The 21,172-nt window shown below is 39.6% G+C and overlaps 3 protein-coding genes across 3 annotated transcripts in view; 2 read left to right on the top strand and 1 right to left on the bottom strand.

Moving 5' to 3' along the window:
* Positions 1–15,721, top strand: part of CDKL2 (cyclin dependent kinase like 2) — a 111,792-nt gene extending 96,071 nt beyond the window's left edge. The window contains exon 13 of the mRNA XM_037829985.1: positions 15,073–15,721. Coding sequence (XP_037685913.1) covers positions 15,073–15,138 — 66 coding nt within the window. The 3' untranslated portion in view covers positions 15,139–15,721. The remainder of the gene's footprint in view (positions 1–15,072) is intronic.
* Positions 1–21,172, top strand: part of RCHY1 (ring finger and CHY zinc finger domain containing 1) — a 109,714-nt gene that overhangs the window by 40,310 nt on the left and 48,232 nt on the right. The window lies entirely within an intron of this gene.
* Positions 3,589–14,667, bottom strand: ODAPH (odontogenesis associated phosphoprotein). Its single transcript, XM_037829996.1, has 2 exons — positions 13,926–14,667; positions 3,589–5,249 (listed from the first exon to the last, which is right to left on the bottom strand). The coding sequence occupies exons 1-2, from the start codon at positions 13,990–13,992 to the stop codon at positions 4,915–4,917; spliced, it is 402 nt and encodes a 133-aa protein (XP_037685924.1). The 5' UTR covers positions 13,993–14,667; the 3' UTR covers positions 3,589–4,914.

The following is a 21,172-nucleotide window of genomic DNA, read 5'->3' as shown; positions in this document are numbered from 1 at the left end:
TGGGATGTGGGAATGGGGTTTTATTTCTAATTTATCTTCAAGGCATGGATAAATTCATGATTAATTTTTTGTGTCATTTTCAATACTAATTTTTACTTTTCATTTTGATGTAATTTCAAACTATAGAAAAGTTGCAAGAATAGTACAAAGAACTCCCATATAACTTTCACCCAGATACATCAATTTCAAAAACATGTTGCCTCCTTTATTCCTCCTTCCTGTTCCAATCTCTCTACAGACACACACACACACACACACTTTTTTTCCTGAATAACCATTTACATCTATGAATCACACTCCTTTACCCTGAAATACTTCAGTGTGTATTTCGTAAGAACAGGGATGATCTCTTATATAATTATCAAATTCAGAAAACTTAATATTGATGCATACTAAATTTTGCTATTTACTATTTGTGCCAGTTCGAATGTATTATGTCCCCTGTTCTAGTTTGCTAATGCTGCTGGAATATAACACACCAGAAGTGGATTGGCTTTTCTAAAAGGGGGTTTAATTGGTTACACAGTTACAGTCTTAAGGCCATAAAGTGTCCAAGGTAATGCATCAACAATTAGGTACCTTCACTGGAAGATGGCCAATGGCATCTGGAAAACCTGTTAGCTGGGAAGGCACGTGGCTGGCGTCTGCTCCAAAGTTCTGGTTTCAAAATGGCTTTCTCCCAGGACTTTCCTCTCTAGGCTGCAGTTTCTCAAAAATGTCACTCTTAGTTGCTCTTGGGGTGTTTGTCCTCTCTTAGCTTCTCCGGAGCAAGAGTCTGCTTTCAATGGCCATCTTCAAACTGTCTCTCATCTGCAGCTACTCTCTCAGCTTCTGTGCATTCTTCATAGTGTCCCTCTTGGCTGTAGCTCCTCTTCAAAATGTCACTCTCAGCTGTACTGAGTTCCTTCTGTTTGTCAGCTTATTATATGGCTCCAGTGATTTAATTTAGACCCACCCTGAATGGGTGGGGTAACATCTCCATGGAAATTATCCAATCAGAGTCATCACCCACAGTTGGGTGGGGTGCATTTCCATGGAAACAATCTAATCCAAACGTTCCAACTTAATCCCCACTAATATGCCTGCCCCACAAGATTGCTTCAAAGAATATGGCTTTTTCTGGGGGACATAATACGTTCAAACTGGCACATCCCCCAAAATGCCATTATCTTTGATGTAATCTTGTGTGGGCAGGAAACTATTGGTGTTGATTGTGTTTGAGACATTTGATTAGATGTTTCCAAGGAACGAGGTTGCTACAGCCAAAAGGGACACTTTGAAGGATGTGCAGGAGCTGAGAGAGTAGCTGCAGACGAGAGAGAGTTTAAAAATGGCGTTAAAAGCAAAACTCTTGCTCCGGAGAAGCTAAGAGAGGACTACACCCCAAGAGCAACCAAAAGTGACATTTTGAAGAGGAGCTGCAGCCTAAAGAGGAAAGTCCTGGGAGAAAGCCATTTTAAAACCAGAACTTGGAGCAGACACCAGCCACATGCCTTCCCAGCTAACAAAGATTTTCCTGAAGCCATTGGCCATCCTCCAGTTAAGGTACCTGATTGTGATGTGTTACCTTGGACACTTTATGGCCTTAGGACTGTAACTATGTAACCAAATAAACCCCCTTTTATAAAAGCTGATCCATCTCTGGAGTTTTGCATTCCGGCAACATTAGCAAACCAGAACACTATTTTACATACTATTACCTAATACATGGTCCATATTCAATTCTGCCTGTTGTCCCAATAATATACTTTATGGCAATCTTGCAGCAACCCCTCCCCCCCACCTCTAGGATGCAATCCAGGATCATATGTTGCATTAGTTGTCATTTCTCTTTAATCTCTAACCTTTGTCTTTCGTTACAGCTACATTTTTCAAGATTATATAGGTCACTTGTTTTGTAAATGTCCTTTAATTTGAATTTGTCTGATGATTAGACTCAGGTTATGCATTTTTGGCATAATTAGAACTTTGGACTTAGATCAGCTATTTCTGTCACAAAACAAAAGATGGATTTAAAAGCCATCACACTGTTCCAACAGATTTCCCATTGCTTGAAAAGCAGCTAATACCACATATAAGTTAAGAAGAACACATTTGATAAACTAATTCACTTTGAGTTATTAGTGACTGAAGACTGTCTCCCGGAGTCAATAAACCTGGTCGAGATTTCTATATTGTAAAAGAATAATTTATTAACCCAAAGGAATGATTTTTTTTTTGTCTTTGTTTTTTTTTTTTTTGTCAGTTTGTTTTTTTTTGTCACCAAGGCTTATGCTTTTAATTACAAGTATGGGCTGCTTCTCACCTAGGCATCTCTATACCTCTATGCATGTTCCGGGAGAGGAATGATGCAATGTTACCTGGAGTTGTTTTGAAAAAGGCCCTCACTCTGAAACACTATAAGAGTAGCTTGCTTTCTATAGTAGATGCCCTGACTAATGTGTTTAAGGTGCTTGTGCCAGTTTGAATGTATTATGTCCCCCAAAATGCCATTATCTTTGAGGCAATCTTGTGTGGACAGACGTATTAGTGTTGATTAGATTGTAATTCTTTAATTGAGTGTTTCCATGGAGATGTGACCCACCCAACTTAGGTGATAACTCTGATTAGATAATTTCCATGGAGGTGTGGCCCCATCCATTCAGCATGGGCCTTGATTAGTTTACTGGGGTACTATATAAGCTCAGACAGAAGGAGCAGCTTGCTACAGCTGAGAGGGACACTTTGAAGAATGCACAGGAGCTGAGAGAGGAGCTGCAGTTTACAGAGACATTTTGGAGATGGCCTTTGAAAGCAGTCTTTTGCCTTGAGAAGATAAGAGAGGACAAACGCCCCAAGAGCAACTGAGAATGACATTTTGGAGACCTGCTGCAGCCTAGAGAGGAACGTCCTGGGAGAAAGCCATTTTGAAACCAAAACTCCAGAGCAGATGCCAGCCGCATGCCTTCCCAGCTAACAGAGGTTTTCGGACACCATCAGCCATCCTCCAGTGAAGGTACCCTGTGTTGATGCCTTACCTTGGACACTTTATGCCTTAAGACAGTAACTTTGTAACCAAATAAACCCCCTTTATAAAAGCCAATCCATTTCTGGTGTTTTGCATTCCAGCAGTGTTAGCAAACAAGGACAGTGCTAATCCATCTTTAGTTTGTCTTAGTTTACCTGAGGTTTACATACCACCTGGCAAGGCCTTAGTGAGTAGATTTCAGAACAGTTAACTTTTGGATTGCAAGAGTTCTAATGTTTGGGGAAAGAAAGCCCAGTCAAAATTGGGTTGGTTTTGGGCAGTCAGGGGCAGTGTGAAGCATCAAGTACTTAGGTAAGTGGTGAGCATGCCAAAATAAAGGAGGACCCAGAAAGGGAAGTGAGATTCAAATACAAACATTTATCTATCTTCAAGTTTGCTGAGGTTGGCCCATTCCTGGTTATGTCCCTACTAACCAAAAAGGAGAACACGTAAGGTTTATTTAAAGGTGCAGAGTTTCTTGTTGAGGAACTCAAGTGGATTTTTATTTAAATCTGCAATTCTGAAGCAAATATTTTTTTTAATGAAAATTTGCAATGAAGTGAGTAAAGGAAATAGTTTTTTTCTTTGTATTTTTTAATATAGCAAGGATGTACAGCATGATGATTTTAAATCTCTTTCCTTTATCCAGATAATCATCTCCAAAGTCTACATTGTCTTTATGTTGTGTCCTTTTCATTGTAGAAGAAGCAGCAGCAACTTTTTCTAATCTTTCTTAGCAGGAACAGGTGTAAGCCATTGGCCAAATATGCAAAACCAAACTTCCTATATTTTAGGCAAGATGAATGGCACAAACAGGTGGCAGTATTTTACAGAGTGGACAAACAAATAATCAATGAATGTAATCAGTGGGATTTAGTTCTCATGTTGCATGCTCAGAATACAAGGTTCTCATAGTTGAGTAAATTCGTCTTTGGAGTTCCAGAGTTATAAGAAGATTCATGTAACCTTTAGCCAGGCCTTTGTGCCTGGAACTATGTTGAAAGTTTTAGGAGAAATATATCATTTTAGCAAGTATCTATTTGATGAAAATAGGAGAAACAATGCGATACTTAAGAAACTAAATTGCACCAGTTGCTTAAAAAGTTAATATTAAAGTAAATTTAAATACCACAGTTAAAAAAAAAAGTTATTTGGGTTAGATAATTCAGACTATATGTCTCTAAAGTTTTATCTACAGTTAGACTGCTGATAACTTTGTTTTACTTTAATCTTTATAATTTCTTTTTTAAAGCAGTTTTATTGAGATATATTCACACACCATATAATCCACCTGAAGTGTACAGTCAATAGCTTGCAGTATAATCACAGAGTTGTGCATTCATCACCACAATCAATTTTAGAACATTTTCATTACTCCAAAAGAAAAAAAACAAACAAACCCATATCCCTTATATCCCCCTACTATTGACACTTCACAATTTCTTTTAAAATTCACTTTGTACATATACCTCACTCTGTAACATTTCCGATGAGTATAAAGGCATGTCATTAGTATCTTCATTTCATTTATAATGATGTAAATTTATTTAAATGCTCTCAACACTAATTTAGAAAAGGGGATTCATTCTTCTGGCATCTCAATATGGATATGAATTATTGGAATGATCCATTTTAAGGTTTGATTTGCGGAAATGTCCTGCGATCATAAAAAAAGTTGGGGATACGCAAAATGCATTAACCACTACTATTCTGCAAACAAGAATAACCTATAAACCAGTATCTTTACTACTGAGGAGGAGGACAATTTCTAGTCAGCAGTTTTTAGGATACTTAATCTTTAAATCCATTAGTTTTACTTTGGAGAGAGAAAACATAAATCTTTTTGTTGCTTTTTCTGTGGCATTGGCTTCTTTTCCTTCACTGTGTTTGGGACTTCTCTTTTTCTTTCAGCTTTCTTCAGATGAACTTCCTCTCTGGAGTTGTCTTCTAGGGAAATATTTATAACGAGGAGTATGGTGACTGGGTGGTAAAAAAAATGGCTGGAATTGAAAACGGTGGTTGCATTTTGGAGGGAAGAAAGGTCTGTGTGGAAATCTAAGGTGTACTCTGGGTCTTCTTCGTGGAAAAAAATGGAAAGGACACTTGGGTGTTCTTGTGATGGGCTGGCTCTTCGTCACTGGCTTCCTCGTGGTGGGAGGAGGTGTGAGTGTAAAGATTTGGCAGTCTGTGGGGTCCACATTGTTTTGTGATCCTCCAGGAGGGATGACTACCTCCTCTTGTCCTGTGAGGAGGAAAATGCAGGTCAGGAATCAGGCTTGATAACAGAAGCAGAAGGGAGATAATTTAGGGTGGCAGCATGGGAAAAAGTTGGGAAGAGAGAAGTAGAGAAGTCTCAGGGCATGTTTGAAAGAACTGCCAAGTTTCAATAAAATGAAATACAGGCACACCTAAGGACCCAGCAATTCTACTTCAGGGAATTCACTCAAGAGAAATGAATACACATGTCAACAAAAAGACTAGTTCAAGAAAGTTCATAGTAGCCTTATTACACTAGCCTAAAACTGGAAGCAATCCAAGTGTCCATCAGTAGGAGAAAGGATAAACTGTACATTCTTACAATGAAATAATACTCAGCAACAAAAAGAAAGAATTACTAATATCACAACCATGTGGATAAATCTCACAGATGTTATAGTGAACAAAAGTTAGACACAAAAGGTTATATACTGTAAGATTCCATTTATATGAAGTTCAAGAGCAAGCAACACTAATCTATGGTTAAAAAAAAAGTTAGAAAAATAATTACCTTTGGGTTGGGGTGGTGTTATTTAGTGGAAAGAGTCACCAGGACTCTCTTTAGAAATGTTCTATATATTGATCTGGGTGATGGTTACATGGATAAATGTAAATGTATATATATTTATACACACACATATATACATATACACATGTTTATGCACATATATATGTAAAACGTGATCAAGCAATACCTTTAATATTTGTGCATTTTTTTGTATATAAATTATACATCAATAAAGAAAATTCAGTGGAACAAAAGAATATAACCAACATTAAGAAAATAAAAATAACTGCCCCCCGAAGGCCATTAATCTAAAAGGTCTGCTTCACTTGCCCAGCAATGAAAGCATTCCCTAGAGAGAAAGGCAGGGGGAATCTACAGGCAGTAGGAAAAAAGAGTGTTGATGACCTGGATGCAGTTAGTTTATGAGAAAAAATTTGGATCAAGCTCAAGTGTCAAGTTCTTCCCTCTGTTACAACCAATTGAATTGGCTACACGAAAAAATAAGTTTCCCTTTAGTAAATTGTTCCTTCACTCCCTTAGAGGCTTACGAATACAATAGGCTGGCAAGAATGAATGATGGAAAAATGAAGTCAAGAGTCCTGAAGCACTTAAAAAATGCCTCCTTTAGAACAGTTGAAGTCAGGTTTCTTAGCTGTATTTGATATACTTATTGCCTGCCTGTGTCCATATCCCCTTCTGGAGATTCTGTTTCACCCACAGCCCCTGGAAAGGGCAGTCCTACACATCTTCTGTCTATGGCTAACTGGATAGCTGATAGATAGTTGACACCATTCATTGGCTGGCCAGTGACCAATCAGATTCTCTCTTGAGAATTTTAACAAAAAAACAGTTAGTGGAAGATATAAAACAGGCTGGAGTGTCAGGTTTTGATGAATAAGCGGAGAAGCCAGTCTGTACAGTGAAGCAGTAAAATGGGACAGGCCTCTTAGTGAAAAGAAAAGACAAGAGAACATGTCGTATCCAAAAGAATGAAAGGGCCAATATCTCACACCTTATACAAAAATTAACTCAAAATGGATCAAAGACCTAAACATTATAGCTAGGACTGTAAAACTCCTAGATGAAAATGTTTGGAAGCATCTTCAAGATCTTGTGGTAGGAGGTGATTTCTTAGCCCTTATGCCCAAAGCACAAGCAATGAAAGAAAAAAACAGATAAATGGGATCTCCTCAAAATAGAATACTTCTGTGCTTCAAAGGACTTTGTCAAGAAAGTGAAAAGGCAGCCTATTCAATGGGAGAAAATATTTGGATACTACATGACTGATAAGAGTTTAATATCCAGAATATATAGAGAAATCCTACAACTCAACAACAAAAAGACAATCAACCCAATAACAAAATGGGCAAAAGACTTGAATAAACACTTTGCCAAAAAGGAAATACAAATGGCTAAAAAGCACATAAAAAGATGATCAACATCATTAGCTATTAGAAAAATGCAAGTCAAACCCACAATGAAGTATCATCTCACGCTTACTAGAATGGCCATTCTCAAAAAGCAGGAAATTACAAGTCCTGGAGAGGATGTGGAGAAATAGGAAAACATTCACTGCTGTTGGGAATGTAGAATGGTGCAGCTGCTTTGGAAGACAGTTTGGCGGTTCCTCAGGAAGCTAAGCATGGAACTGCCATATGATCCAGCAATCCTGTTACTAGGTATATACTCAGGAACTGAAAGCAGTGATGAGAATACACATTTGCACACAGGTGTTCATAGCAGCATTATTCACAATTGCCAAAAGATGGAAACAGCTCAAGTGTCCATCAACCAATGAGAGGATAAACTAACTATGGCATAAGCATGCAATGGAATATTATTCAGCTGTAAGAAGGAATGAATTCTGGTGCATGCAACAACATGGATGAACCCCAAGGACAGCATGTTGAGTGAAATAAGCCAGACACAGAAGGACAAATATTGTATGGTCTCACTAATATAAACTAATTATAATGGGCAAACTCTTGGAGTTAAAATCTAGAGTATAGGTTACCAGGAGATAGAACAGGGGTAGAGAATGGGCAGATGATGCTTAAGGTTTACAGAATTTTTAAAATAAGGTTTATTGTAAATGTATGGAAATGTATCAGGTGATGGTATAAAAATACTGAGTGTGAATATGGTTGAAAGGGGAAGTCCAGGGTCATGTATGTCACTAGAAGGAAAGCTAAAGGATAAAACATAGGACTATATAGCATAGCAAAACATGTTGTGGATGATGATTGTGGTTAATTCTACAAATATAAGAAAGTTCTTAACATGTACTAGAACAAAAATGTACATCCATATTACAAGGTGTTAATAATAGGGTGGTATATGAGAAAAAATACAATTAATGCAAACTAAGGACTATAGTTAACAGTAACATTGTAATATTCTTTCATCAATTGTAACAAAGGTACTCTTCCAAAGCTCCGAGTCACTAACAGGAGGGTATAAGAGGTATGGGATTTTTTTTGTTTTTGGAACAATGAGAATGTTCTCAAATTGACTGTGGTAGGGAATGCATAACTCTGTGATTATACCAAAAGCCATTCTGGATGGACCTTATGGTGTATGAATAAAACTGTTAAAAAAAACTAAAATAAAAATTTAATCACCATATTTATCTATCATTTATCTAAATCAAAGTCACCTATGCTTAATTTAAAATTATTATAATAATGCTAATAAATGACAGCTTTGAATTGGCTGCTATATAAAAAAGTACAATTAAACCTATTAAGTGTGCAGCTGTTCAAAACAAAGACAGAGAGAGAGAACATGTGGTGACAAGAGAGGTAGAGGGAGTTGCCTCAGCTCTTGACTTTCCAGGGCTGGTCTCTGTAAAGGCTGCTGTGCTTGAGGTCCTTGGAGGTATCCTTACAATAACCACCCCACCTCCAACTCTTTAAGCTAGCCTCCTCTTTGAATAAAATGCCAACACTTTCTCCCATAGTGACCTAGCCTATTGGGTAATAAAATAAATGTTCTAGTGTAAAATCCTATGATTGTAACTAGATCAAAATATTTCAGACTATAGAAGATGATTAAATCCCACATTACCTCTTCTTTTCTCCTACACAATTAGATCACTTTTGAGTCTTTATAACATGAAAAGTTTCTGCCCAGACTTCAGTCACTGGAGAGAAGCTAGGCTCATTTTTTTTTTTTTTTTTTTTTTTGCTATTTTTATGAAAGTTTTATTATTATTATTATTATAATAAATGGGTATTGATGTATGCCACATGTATTTTCTGCATCCATTGAGATAATCATGTGATTTTTCTCTTTTATCCTTGTTTTTGTTTTTTTAACATAATTTTATTGAGATATATTCACACACCATACAATTCATCCAGAGTAGGCAATCAATGGTTCACAGTATCATCACATTTGTATATTCATCACCATGATCATTTTTAGAACATTGGCGTTACTCCAGAAAAAGAAAGAAAAAGAAAGAAGACCCCAAACATCCCATACCCTTTACCCCTCCCTCTTATTTATCACTAGTATTGCACTCTACCCAATTTTAAAATTTACTATAGAGGTTGGATAACTAAGACAGTGTAGTATTGTCAGAGATAGATATATAAATCAGTGGAACAGAACAAAACAACCAGAAGTAGACCCATATAAACACTGGCAATTGACTTGTTTTCTCTATATAGTTATAAAATCATTATCAAAGGTCAAGGCTATTGGATTACAGTTTAACAACTTCAGGTATTTCCTCCTGGCTATTCTAAAACATTAGACACTAAAAAGAAATACATATATAATGAGTCAGTATTGGCAGTCATTTGTTAACTCCAAATTTCTCAGTTACACCTCCTCCCTTTCATTTGATCTTTCTCTCAATCTTCAGGGATATTGGGGCAATGACCATTTTAACATCTATGCTGGAAAGGGGTGTTGACCTTATGGGGTAGAGACATGAAACTGGTTGAAGTTCTTGGAGAGACTAGTACCTCTGGGTTTCAGGGCTTATCTGGCATTAGATCAATCTGGAGGCCTTAAGTTTCTTCTGAAAAAATAATCTTACTAAGAAAAACTTTTATAGAGACTTAGATAGAGCCCAGTGCACTCCCTAGGGTTTTCAGAAATACTGTTGGTTGGGGCTTGGCATACTGTGGTAGTTTGTAATATCTTAGCTTCATTTTCATGCTCCATCTTAAGAATGGATAGGGTTAGTTAGGCCTTGTGCTCTACCTTTCACAAACTGTATTCCAGCTGTTAAAAACACATAAACCTCTCACCTCTTGTGCTCATCTAATTTCTTGAGACCTCAGGCTATTCTCCAAACCCTTCTGCTGACATTTGGGTGTTAGAGCCTGTCAGGCAGGATTTCTCTGACTCTGGGACATGCTCTCTTCTCCTGGGAATTTCCAAGGGCTCAAGGTCAAAGTACAAGCTTGCCCCAGTCACCTAACTCAAAAATGTGGGAAGGACCACGTAAAACCACATTCTTCCAGAAAATTGGACGCATGGTAATTATTTCAGGTCACTGGCTGGCTAGCACAAGCATTCTAAAATGTGGGAGCCATAGGAATTGATCCGGGAACTTGTCACATCTTGCAAAATTGAGGTCACACGTTCGAGTAGGTTGGCGCCATTCAAGGTCTCTACATTTAGCTGAATTAACACTGCTTATCAATTCTTTTGTTTTTCCTTGTTCTGCTCCCTTCCTCCTGTCTTCTAAACCTTTACTGCCCTATGCCAACCTCCTTCAAAATTCTCATACTCGTCTAAGTAGACTACTGAGCTTCATATTTCAGAGAGAAAACTGAACTTCTTTGGTTCCTACTTCTCTCGCTTCAAAGATAAGTCTACGCACTTACTGACTCCATTTATTTCCCCACCTACTTCATCCATTGGAATCCTACCCTGCTTCCTCCACCCTAGAAAAGCTACATTGGCAAAAACCATCAGTGGCTCTGGGCTTTTAAAAAGTTGGTCCAGTTGCTGGAGCACCATTTCCTGCTCTCTTCCCCTGGCTAACTCCTATCCAGCTTTCAAGTCTCTTTCCCTCTCAGAGCTTGGGTTAAGGCTCCTTGCGATATCTTTCCATAGCACCCTGTGAGTCCACTTTCATGACACTCATCAGCCATGTGGTTACTATTCAACGGTAATATGTTCCTGCTTGGTTGAAATATCCACATGAATATCTTGTAGACTGAGGGAAACCTCAGTTTCTATAATTGCAAAAATTACCACATTCCTACCTCTCAAGGATAATGTAATGATTAGGAAGCAAATACTTCCCATCATGTAACATGACGACATGTTACCAAAGGCACTGAATGTGAAAGACAAGAGCTATTTCATAAGCTTAATAAGCCCAAAGTAGGTCAAATATTTAAAGGAAGATTAAAAACATTTTGAGAGGCAAAATAGCATAGTGTTTAAAAGCATAGCATCTAGAGCCAAGCTGCCTGAGCTCTGTCTTTTAATAATTGTGTGACCATAGATGGGTTACTTAATCACTCTGAGTTTCATTTATTTATTTGTGAAATGGAGGATATAATGCTACCTATCACACCAACTTGAGAGTCTTATATGAATTAAGTGTGTGAGTTGCTCAGAACAATGCCTGACACATGGTATAATTTAGTTAGCGTTCACTCCTATTATTATCAATCTTGAATGTTATGGAAAAATTCTGTTAGCATGAGCCCCATTTTTTAGGCCCATCTGGTTACATTTTATTTGTAAAATCTGTGCTGTAAAGATAGGACTAAAGGGTACAGATATTATTAGAAGAGGACCTGTTGGACACTGCAGTATCCTCGGTACTTAGAATAGTCCCTGGCATATAATGGTATTTGGTAAATATTTGAGGAATTGGATAAATGGTCAGGTAGACATTGTGTTCCTACCTGAATATTTTTGTGGAGCCCAGTAAGTATTTAATTCCAATCCCAGAAAATTCGCAGTATTTACATTTTAAGTTAGAGCATAATAAAAAAAATCAAGCCAAAATATTGCTTGGAGGCTGGATCTCAATTTTAAATGGTTTATTATAGTCTAGACATGAAATTCATGCATACTAACAACTAGTACTTAAAAAAAAAAGTTAATGACGAGAAGAACTTTTTTATAATTACCTGTACTTTGTGGTTATTCAGGCAGACAATAGCTGTTTCATGGGGAACTGTATTTAAGAGAAGTAAGCTTTATACTTGATGTATAAGTATGCATTTCTTCCCTTACATGACACATGGAATCTTTGAAAACTTCCCATTTGCTTTCAGAGAGGAACCAGAAATAAATATAAGTCCTGTGATTAATTTATTCACAATAACAGCAACTCAATTCATTTTGCAACTTACGTAATGGTCAGCTATCTTAGTCACATCTCTGATTTTACTGATGAGGAATTTGGAGCCCCCAGAGAGTGTCCCTCAGGGTTCTCATCATGTTATGCTCTAAGTCAAGTCATTTTGTAAATGTGCAGGTTAGTGTATTCGGTGCCCTTACAATTACAGAGCTGATAGAGACATGGGGCCTGCTCTCGAGGACAAGAGAGATGCTACAAATACATGGCTCTGTAATACAGAGCAGAATGCAAGAAGGGCCGTGGGTGATGTGCAGGTTGCTGTAAGAATTCGAAGGTATCAGACAGAGTTTGCGGTTTTATACTTACGTGTCTTAAGAAAGGCTTCCTGAAGGCATTTACTTACCATGACTTGAAGTAGAATTGCCATAAACGGAGATGCAATTAGGAAGAGTGAGACAGTAGCTGTTGTCACAAAGGCGTGAGAGAACAGGGTGAGTTTGGAGACCCAAAGATGACTGTCTAGTAGACCCAAGATATATGCAAGTGTGGGCTGAGTGGGAACCAGAGCTGCCTGGTTAGATAGAGTGAAACCACATTTGAAGGATTTTGACACCAGTCTGAGGTGCAGTAATGTTGAGTGAGCCAAATTCAGAAAGCAAAGCTCACATTTCAATTGGTGTTTCTTACATATGAGTTAAAGAAACCTCTAATCTCACTTTAACTTGTTTAGCTACATATTTACAAAGTCTCACAAAGAATAGTTCACTCTTTGGGAAGAAGGTGGCAGGTGGCCAGTTCTGTTTTATGATGACCCTTATAGATGTTGTTTTCAGCAGGTGAGGATTGGAGGACTTGCATTGGGTTGGGGGCAGGTGTTATTTACAGTCTAGATCCCCTGGCCCTCTGATTGCCAGAATCAGTGCAGAGGTTGGATAAGATGATCTCTGGTTATCCCATAAGCAGCTCTGATGTCTCTACCTCTCTCCATCATGGTGTGAGTTTTGAGGGACGGGGGTAAGGAACTTGTCCAGTCATGAGTGGGGACTGGCTTAGCCCCAGCAAAGACCACCCCCAGGGGCATGCGTGAGGGTGATGGGCTCAGTTTGACTCCTGAGTCTCTCTTCTCCAAACAGCTTTTAATTTTGTAACTAAGGTGTACTGTGCAAAAAATGTTAGACCCAGTATCTCCTTCCCCTGTCTTTTCATGGTCCCTTTCTCCCAATTCTTGTCTTTTCCTTTCCTTTTCCCACTGGTTTGCAAACTACTTCTTAGGCTTAGGCATCTGGAAATTTTGTAGTGGGGAAAAGGAAGAAGAATAAGAGCAGTGGAGAAACAGAATCTAATATAATCCTAAAGAGAAAAATCTGTGCTAACTTCAGTAGTACCACGACACAGCTGAATGAATGTGATTAATTAAAGCAATTAACAGAGACTAAACACCCACCATGTGCAAATTACTGTGCTGCTGAGGATATAAAGAAGTGGATATTGCTGTAATTCAAGATAGAAATTGTTAGCTTTATAACAATGACTAGAATTTGTATAGTGTTTTAAGCTTGAAGAGTTGTTCGCATATGAGAGCTCATTTGGTCTGCACAACTCCCACAATAATGAATATTATTAATACTGTCACTTCACATTGCTCAGAGAGGATAAGTATCTCTGAAGTCACAAAGCTAGAGCTGAGACTAGGACCAATGTCTTCAGATGATAAAATCCAGCCTCTTTCTTGTTAACCACCCAGGCTGATGGACGCTGATGTAAATATTTTCAGTTTATGGGAATGTATAATTATGGAGCCAAATTTTTCCTTCTCACCCAATTTATTAATTACTGGACCACCCACAGGAGAATAAAAACAAAACCTTTACCTTCTGCCATGGTTACCATCAACCAACAGACCAGTACCCAATAGGAGAAGCAGAGTCTGCCTGCCATGGCTCCTCCTTTGAACAGTCACTGTGTTGAACCCAGCTTTACTTTAAAGGGGAGTTGGTGAGTCACTAGCAGCCTGATTCAGGTCATTTGCATTTGCATATTGAGCCACAGTGGTCAGGGCATGCGCGGTGAGGGTAAGAATTCAGCAAGGAAAATACCAGACAGTATTTGTCAACCAGAAGCTTCTGGTCATGACAGCCAAACATCATTCATCTCTCTTTGGTGTCAGATTTTGGACAACCACACCTTCACAATCCTTTTAATTCCCTTAAATCTTCTCCCACGTTAGTGCCTTTTTTTTGCTTGTGTGTATGGGTCTGTTGGCGAGAGAAGGAATTTGTCTAGGAAATTCTCAACACTGTTATCCTCAACCCTGCTTCCTTCTAAGTACCTTACTTACTTAAACAAGCAAAAGCAGGGGGTGTTTTGTGTGTGTGTGTGTGTGTGTGTGTGTGTGTGTGTGTGTGTGTGATTATCCAGAGACTTTCAACCCCATGTGTTTGGAAGAGGTTGTTGGTAGGTCTCCTATCAGGGCTTATGGCTTCTCTTCTCTGCTTTTGTTCAAGAAGGTCAGGGCAACAGAGTCAGAAAACTGTCTTCTCTAGTAGCCATGATGATTAACAAACAAAAAAATTTGGGAGAGTAATTTAGTAAGTAAAGCATTTTTCCAGGGCTTCTTCTGATTCACCAAATTCACCAAATTGCCTATAAGAGAGATATAATACATCTGGACCTTGGTTTGTTTCCTGAGAGAAGGGCTTCTGTCTATGGCATCTGGAGGAATGAGACGGGATGGTTGAAAGTGATTAAGGGCATGCACTTGGAATTGGAAGAAACTGGGCTCCAATCCAGTTTCCTTTTCTTACCAGCTGGGTGACAGTGGGTGAGTCCATGTGACTTGCTGAAGTCTCAGTTGACTTACTTGAAAATGGGGCTGGTAGTATCTCACTCAGATGATTATAGTGAGGAATAAAACAGATAATTGATATAAGACTACAACCACAGTGACTGGCTCATGAAAGGGAGTGGTAGCAGCTATTATTAAATTGTAGTAACCCCAACTCATAATTGTTCTCGTAGGGCGTTGTACTTGCCTCCACTCAAGATCACTCAAAATACCTCCACTCTGAGCCATGGACATTGTAGAAAGGACAAAACTGAACATAGTCCCTGGCTTCGAAGAGCTAACAATCTAAAGAGGGAGACTGCAAACTGAGAATCAAAATGAGTAAGAATGCAAATACTCAAAAACTATAAAATGGTCAAATTTGAAGGCTTGATGATAACTCTAGAACAGATGATTAAACACATGATTTGTCAGCAGCTTGAAAAGGAAGCAAGGAACATTCAGAACAAGCTCAGCTCTTTAGATTCAGGCACTGCCACTCTTTCAGCAGCTCTTTAATGACCATGTATCATGTGTCCAGCACTGGGCCAAGTGCTGGGGATAAAGACAGGGTTCCTGCCCTCAGGGAACTTACAGTTTAACAAGACATTAAATGTTAACTGAGAAATAACAATAAAGGGTTTTGAGTGTTAAGAGAGAGGAAGTACTGGGGCTTTGGTAATAAGGAGCAGAGGAACATAAACAATTTTACATCAGTAAGTATGTATTTAATATGTTATTTTGTCCCCTGGATTGGAGACTGTTCTGGTTTGCTAAAGGTGCCAGAATGCAAAATACCAGAAATGGACTGGCTTTTACAATGGGGTATTTATTAGTTCACAAATTTAAAGTTCTAAAGCCATGAAAATGTCCAAATTAAGGCATCATTATATAGATACCTTCTGAGGAAAGGCAGATGGCATCCGGGGTTCCTCTGTCACTTGGGAAGGCACATGGCTGGCTCTGCTGGAACTTTCTCTCCTGGGTTTAGCTTCTGGTTTCAGTGGCTTTCTCCAAAATGTCTCTGGGTTTCTGTCTCAGCTCCTGTGGGTCCTTGCTTCTCCTGGGGACAAACTCTGGATTACATATTTTTACTTCTCTCAGCTCTCTGCTTGCTTCTCCTGGGGCGTTTCTATCTAAGCATCTCTCTTAGCATCTCTCTTCCAGCTTCTGTGCATCCTTGCTTGTTTCTCCCAGGGTGTTTCTCTCTGAGTGTCTGGGGGTCCTCCCTTAGCTTCTCAGGGGCAAACTCTGGGCTTCATCTCTTAGCTTAGCATCTCCAAACATCTTTCTGTCCCCATCTCCAGGTATCTGGGTCTGCGTTGGCTCTGACTCTCTCGCTCTCTCTCCCTGAGCTCTCTTAAGGACTTCAGTTAACTAATTAAGACCCACCTTGAATGGGTGAGATCACATCTCCATGGAAACAACCTAATCAAAAGGTCCCACCCACAATAGGTCTGCCCCCACAAGAGTGCATTAAAAGAACATAGTCTTTTATGGGGTACATAATAGATTCAAACCAGCACAGAGATGCATTGCCATGCCAATCAAATTAGATTCATATAAACATTTTAACTACTGCCCAGTGTTCCATTTCATAGATTTATCATAATTTATTTAACTAAGCTTTTCATTGCTGGACATTTGTATTATTTCAACTGATCCTCTCTCTTTCCTGTATCGGATTTCTAATGAGCTTTCAATTTAAATGGTGAAAATAAAAGAAATACAAAAGTAAAATGGCTTATTTTCCCCATTTGCTATCTATTGTCCTGAATTTTATAAAACAAAAAAACAAAAATTCAAAAGGAACAAAAAATGTAAAAATGTCATTAAGTTTATATTTGACAGAAAATTCTAATGTAATTCTTTACTGATAGTATATAGATAAGCTAGATCTGGCTATATCTTATCTATTTGTATGGTATATAGAGAGTGGAAGCAAATGTTGAACAACAGATAAAATCATTAAAGCTGCTGTGAGGTTATCAGATTCATTTGTAAAATCCTTATTTATCCAAAAAAAAAAAAAAAAGAAATATTTCTGAAAGTTTGCCTCAAGTGCACTTACTATAGTAAAAATACCTTTTCAGTTTTGTGCTTTAAAAATCCACATACAGTAATTTTATCATTTAGTAAAAGGCTGATCAGTGAGATTCTAATTTCCCTATTTCCCAATGTCAAGGAAGCTCTAATTGCTTTGGGTCACTGTTGTTGATCCAGTGTGTTAAGGAGCAGGACCCATCAAGGTAAGTTTGTAATAGGTGAGTTTCTTAAAATAACTGTAGGAGGTAGGTGATAGGGGCCTCAAGAGATGCTATGTTTCTTTCCCACTGGCTCCAAGATATTAAGTGGTAAGGCTGGGAGTCAGAACTGGAAATTCATGTTCTCTCTTCTAATTCAGTATATTCACTTTGTTTTAAAAATGCATTCATTTATTCATTCACTAATTAATTAATGAATTCATATTTTTATTTCAATGGACTCTTGCTTTATATCCTTCTATCTTAGCAACCTGTGAGGAAAGAGGCTCTTCCTAGCTAGCCCCAGTTAGAAAAGTCCTGGGGAGGAACTCTGGTTGGCCAAACCTGGGATATGTCTGGGGATGGGAGGGAGGAAATCAGTTACTAGAAGAAGAGGGGTGGGGGTGACAGAGAATGGGCCACTGTGGATGTTAGCAAAAGAGCTAACCTAATTTGTGCCTACCACACCTATGGTGTCATGTGACTTTCCCATCCTCATAATTAAATTCCAGTTATGTGTCTGTTACCCAGAATGCCTGTTACCAGAAAGAGGCCAATCGATGTGGCTGGGAAAAGTAAAAAGAAAACCTTTCTATTAATTCCTGGGGCTGCTCTAAATATAGCAACATGCTTTTTGGGAAGGAAGACGAGTAGTGGTTGTTGGTGACCAAAGGGTCTTGAAATTCAGCATACATTTTGGCATGTGAACTTGTTCCAACCAAATGTCAACATGACAGAATTATTCACTGGTTTCAGTCTGTCCAGTGTCTGTGTCCAGGTTACCCTGGTAAAAAGTTTCCAATATACTGTAGTGACATGTTGTTGCAAAAGGAACACTAGTCTAAGAACTCTTTAGGGGAAAGCCTCTCAAGTCTTCCTCCCCAGGTTTGGAGCACAGAGAAGCAGAGCATCTAGAACTGAAGTGTTGCTTTGGGCTGTGGACTTTTCACTTCATTCATTCAAGAGATATTTACTGAGTGCTCATTATGTGCCAGGCACTATTCCAGGGGTTTGGGATATATCTGTGAGCAAAACAGACAAAAATATCTGTCCTAGTGGAGTTTACATTCTTGTGGAGTGGAAACAGGAAATAAATAATAAATAAAACACATGAGTAAATTATATGTTAGAAGGTAATATATGTTATAGAAAAATAAAAGATGATCAGGGTAAGGAATGTGGGTGCAATGTGCAATTTTAAATAGCAGATGATATTTAAACAAAGACTTGAGGGAGGTGCAGGAGTTATTCACGTGCATATCTGGGGGAAGCATGTACCAGGCAGACGGTAGAGCCAGTGCAAAGGCCCTGGGACAGGAGTAGGCTCACCATACAACATACAGCAAGGAGGCCACCGTAGCTGGGGCAGAGTGAGTTGGGGGAGAGTAGCAGGAGATGGGTTGGGGAAGTAATGGGAGGCCAGATCAGTATTCTGAGTGACATGAAGAGCTGTGAGAAGGTTTCGCACAGAGGCATGATCTTATTTACATTTTAAAGGATCACTCTGGCTACTGTGTGGAGAATGTTTGTTGGGGTACAAGTGTGGAAGAAGGCAGTCCAGTTAGCAGACAATCCCAGCAGTCTAGAAGGTAGATGATGGTGACTCAGATTATGGTGGTATCAGTGAAGGCATGGGAGATAGGGAGATTCTGGACGTACTTTGAAGGTAGAGTTGACAAAATTTCTGGATGAGTTAGAGGTCGGGTATGAGACATACAGAAGAGTCATGGATAATGCCATGGTTTCTGGACTGACATTTGATTGCTAGGGTTGGGTGTGTTTAGGTGGAAAGATTATGGTTGAATTTAAAAAATGTTATTATAATATTTTTTCTTATATAAAAATTGGAAGTGTAAAAATACCTTGTTTTGGAAGATACACTGGTACTTTAGTGAGCAAATACTAAGAAACTTTATAACTTAAGACATTAATAATCTGTCGATGGGTATCTAAGGGGTGAGTATCATGAAACTGCAGAACATGGGAAGTGAGACTTTCATATCTGGGCAAAGTGAAGGCTCTGGCTTGCAGCCTGATTGGTGGTGTGCAGGGAGACTCGTGCCCAGAGCAGCTCTGATCACAGGAGAGAAAGATGAGGTAAACAGGTGAGTGAGGCCCAGTTCCTGGTGACCCACACGGGCTCTGGGTTCCCTGGCTTGCCCCGTCCTTCCCTCGTATGGGAATTGTGCTTTGCATCTGTCTCCCTCTCTGGACTTTGAGACCTTCGATGACAAGACCTGAGGCTTTAGTACAGTTGTTGCCTCAGTACTTGGCACATAATGGGCATTCAGTAAATACATTTAGAATAAATGAGTAAACGAATGTCCGTGGAGGAAGGAGTGAGAAAGGGTGAGAGGAGAGGTGAAGGCAAAACCCGCCGTCTCTCTTGAGGGTCTCTGCCTGTGAACACATGTTCAGGCACCTTGGTGTCCAGCAAGCCTGTCAGGGAGGAAGAAGAAGCGGCTTTATCCAGAGGTCTCTATCTCTTGGCCACCTCCTGCTCTTTGGCCCTGTACTCAGGGCAATTTCACCCCTTTCTGTTTCTCCCTACTTGCACCCTGTTTTTTCTCTCTCTCACTTTCACACATACATGTGCTGTTCTGCAGGTTTAGTGGACAAACACATATGAAGATACTTAGTAAATCAAAGACTTCTGAATAAGAACCTGAATGTTTATGGGTAAGAGAGGGTACAGCCAAGTGCCCTTTGATTGGAGAAGTGTGGGAGAACTTTAGGAATTTTGGACTGGTCTGTAAGCATTGAATTGCCTCTAACTCATCTACTTTGGAAAGATGCCTGATGAGAGCAGCCCTCCTCCTCTCTCAGAATATTCTGTCAACCGGAGGCTGAACATCTGTATTTTGGGGGAGAATCTCATAATGATCTCCCTGCTTTGCTCCACCTTCTTGGTCTCTCTGTCCCTTGTTCTTTTAAAATGTGTTTAGAATTCAGGGCACTCAAACCCTGTGGATACTGGGTTTGAACACAATGAAAACAGTTTTTGTAAGTGATTTATAGCAGATGCTCAATTTGAGACACCACAAGCCATCTTTCTGTATTAATTGAAACGGTAGCTAGCAGCCTGAGAGGGAGTTAAAAACCTGCCATCACCAGCTCTGGACCAGCAATGTTCAGAAAGACAGCTCTGTTCTAGCCGTCAATCTGCAGCGTTTAGGGCCGTTTCTGCAGAACTGCCTTTCACATCCCCAAGAACCCACAGGAATGTCTGCTCGAGGAATGGATCGGCTTCACCTTGCCTCTCCCATGTCTGCAGTCGTGTTGGGATAAGGGCCCCCTTTTGCTGCATGGCTTCTTAGAGAAGCAGAGGTGAGCTGCTCTTATGTCAGATTTGGCTAGTCTCCGTTCCTGGGCAGAAACTGCTGACGTTGCCCTGGAAAGGCATTTCCCTCTCCTGGCCACAGACAGTAGTCCAGGGAAGCTTCCATTAGAGCCACTGTGAGCCAGGATTACATGTGTCAGGGAGTGTGGGGAGTGGTGGGGGTACTGGGCCTGCCCCTTGAGTCAGGCTCAGGGAGCTATGGGGTGGCGCTATGGAGGCTTATCGCTTGGAGGCTGTGGAGTGACTCAGGGTTCTCTGTTGGAAGGACCAGAGTCACATGCTCCTTTGGGGGATCTAAAGATTCTGTAGTTGGAGCTCATTTGGTAGTGCTGCTCTGAGGTGACCAGATGACTTCCCTGCAAGGCTTGCTAGGGCACATCTGCTGCTGGGATTTTTCATAAAAGGGATTTCAGGCACCTTAGCAACACCTCCACCCCCCTTATTTTGCAGATCAGGAGACTGGAGCAGGTGGCTAAGGTTGCCTCAGTGATTTAACAACAGAGTGGCAACAACAACCCAGTTGGGGTCAGTGGGATGCCTGGGACCCGAGAGCCAGCATTTATCAACAGTTTGAAACAAAGTACCAAACCAGTGGGATAAACCAGTGTTCTGGTCCCTGTCCTGCTATCAATTAGCTATGAGACCTTGGACCAGTCAGCCTTGCTGTCCCTCCCTTTCCTCATATATAAAACAAAAAATAGCATTTACTAT

The sequence above is a fragment of the Choloepus didactylus genome, chromosome 3 (genome assembly GCF_015220235.1).
Source record: "Choloepus didactylus isolate mChoDid1 chromosome 3, mChoDid1.pri, whole genome shotgun sequence".
Lineage (NCBI taxonomy): Eukaryota > Metazoa > Chordata > Mammalia > Pilosa > Megalonychidae > Choloepus > Choloepus didactylus.
This window is presented reverse-complemented; position numbering and strand designations above follow the sequence as displayed.

Bases quoted from the DNA above. Each gene is read 5' to 3' on its own strand.
- ODAPH (XM_037829996.1), bottom strand. From the start codon at position 13,992: ATGGCAGGCAGACTCTGCTTCTCCTATTGGGTACTGGTCTGTTGGTTG. The intron at 5,250-13,925 runs GTAAAGGTTTTG...TCCTCCTCACAG, and splicing joins GATGGTAACCATGGCAGAAG to GACAAGAGGAGGTAGTCATC.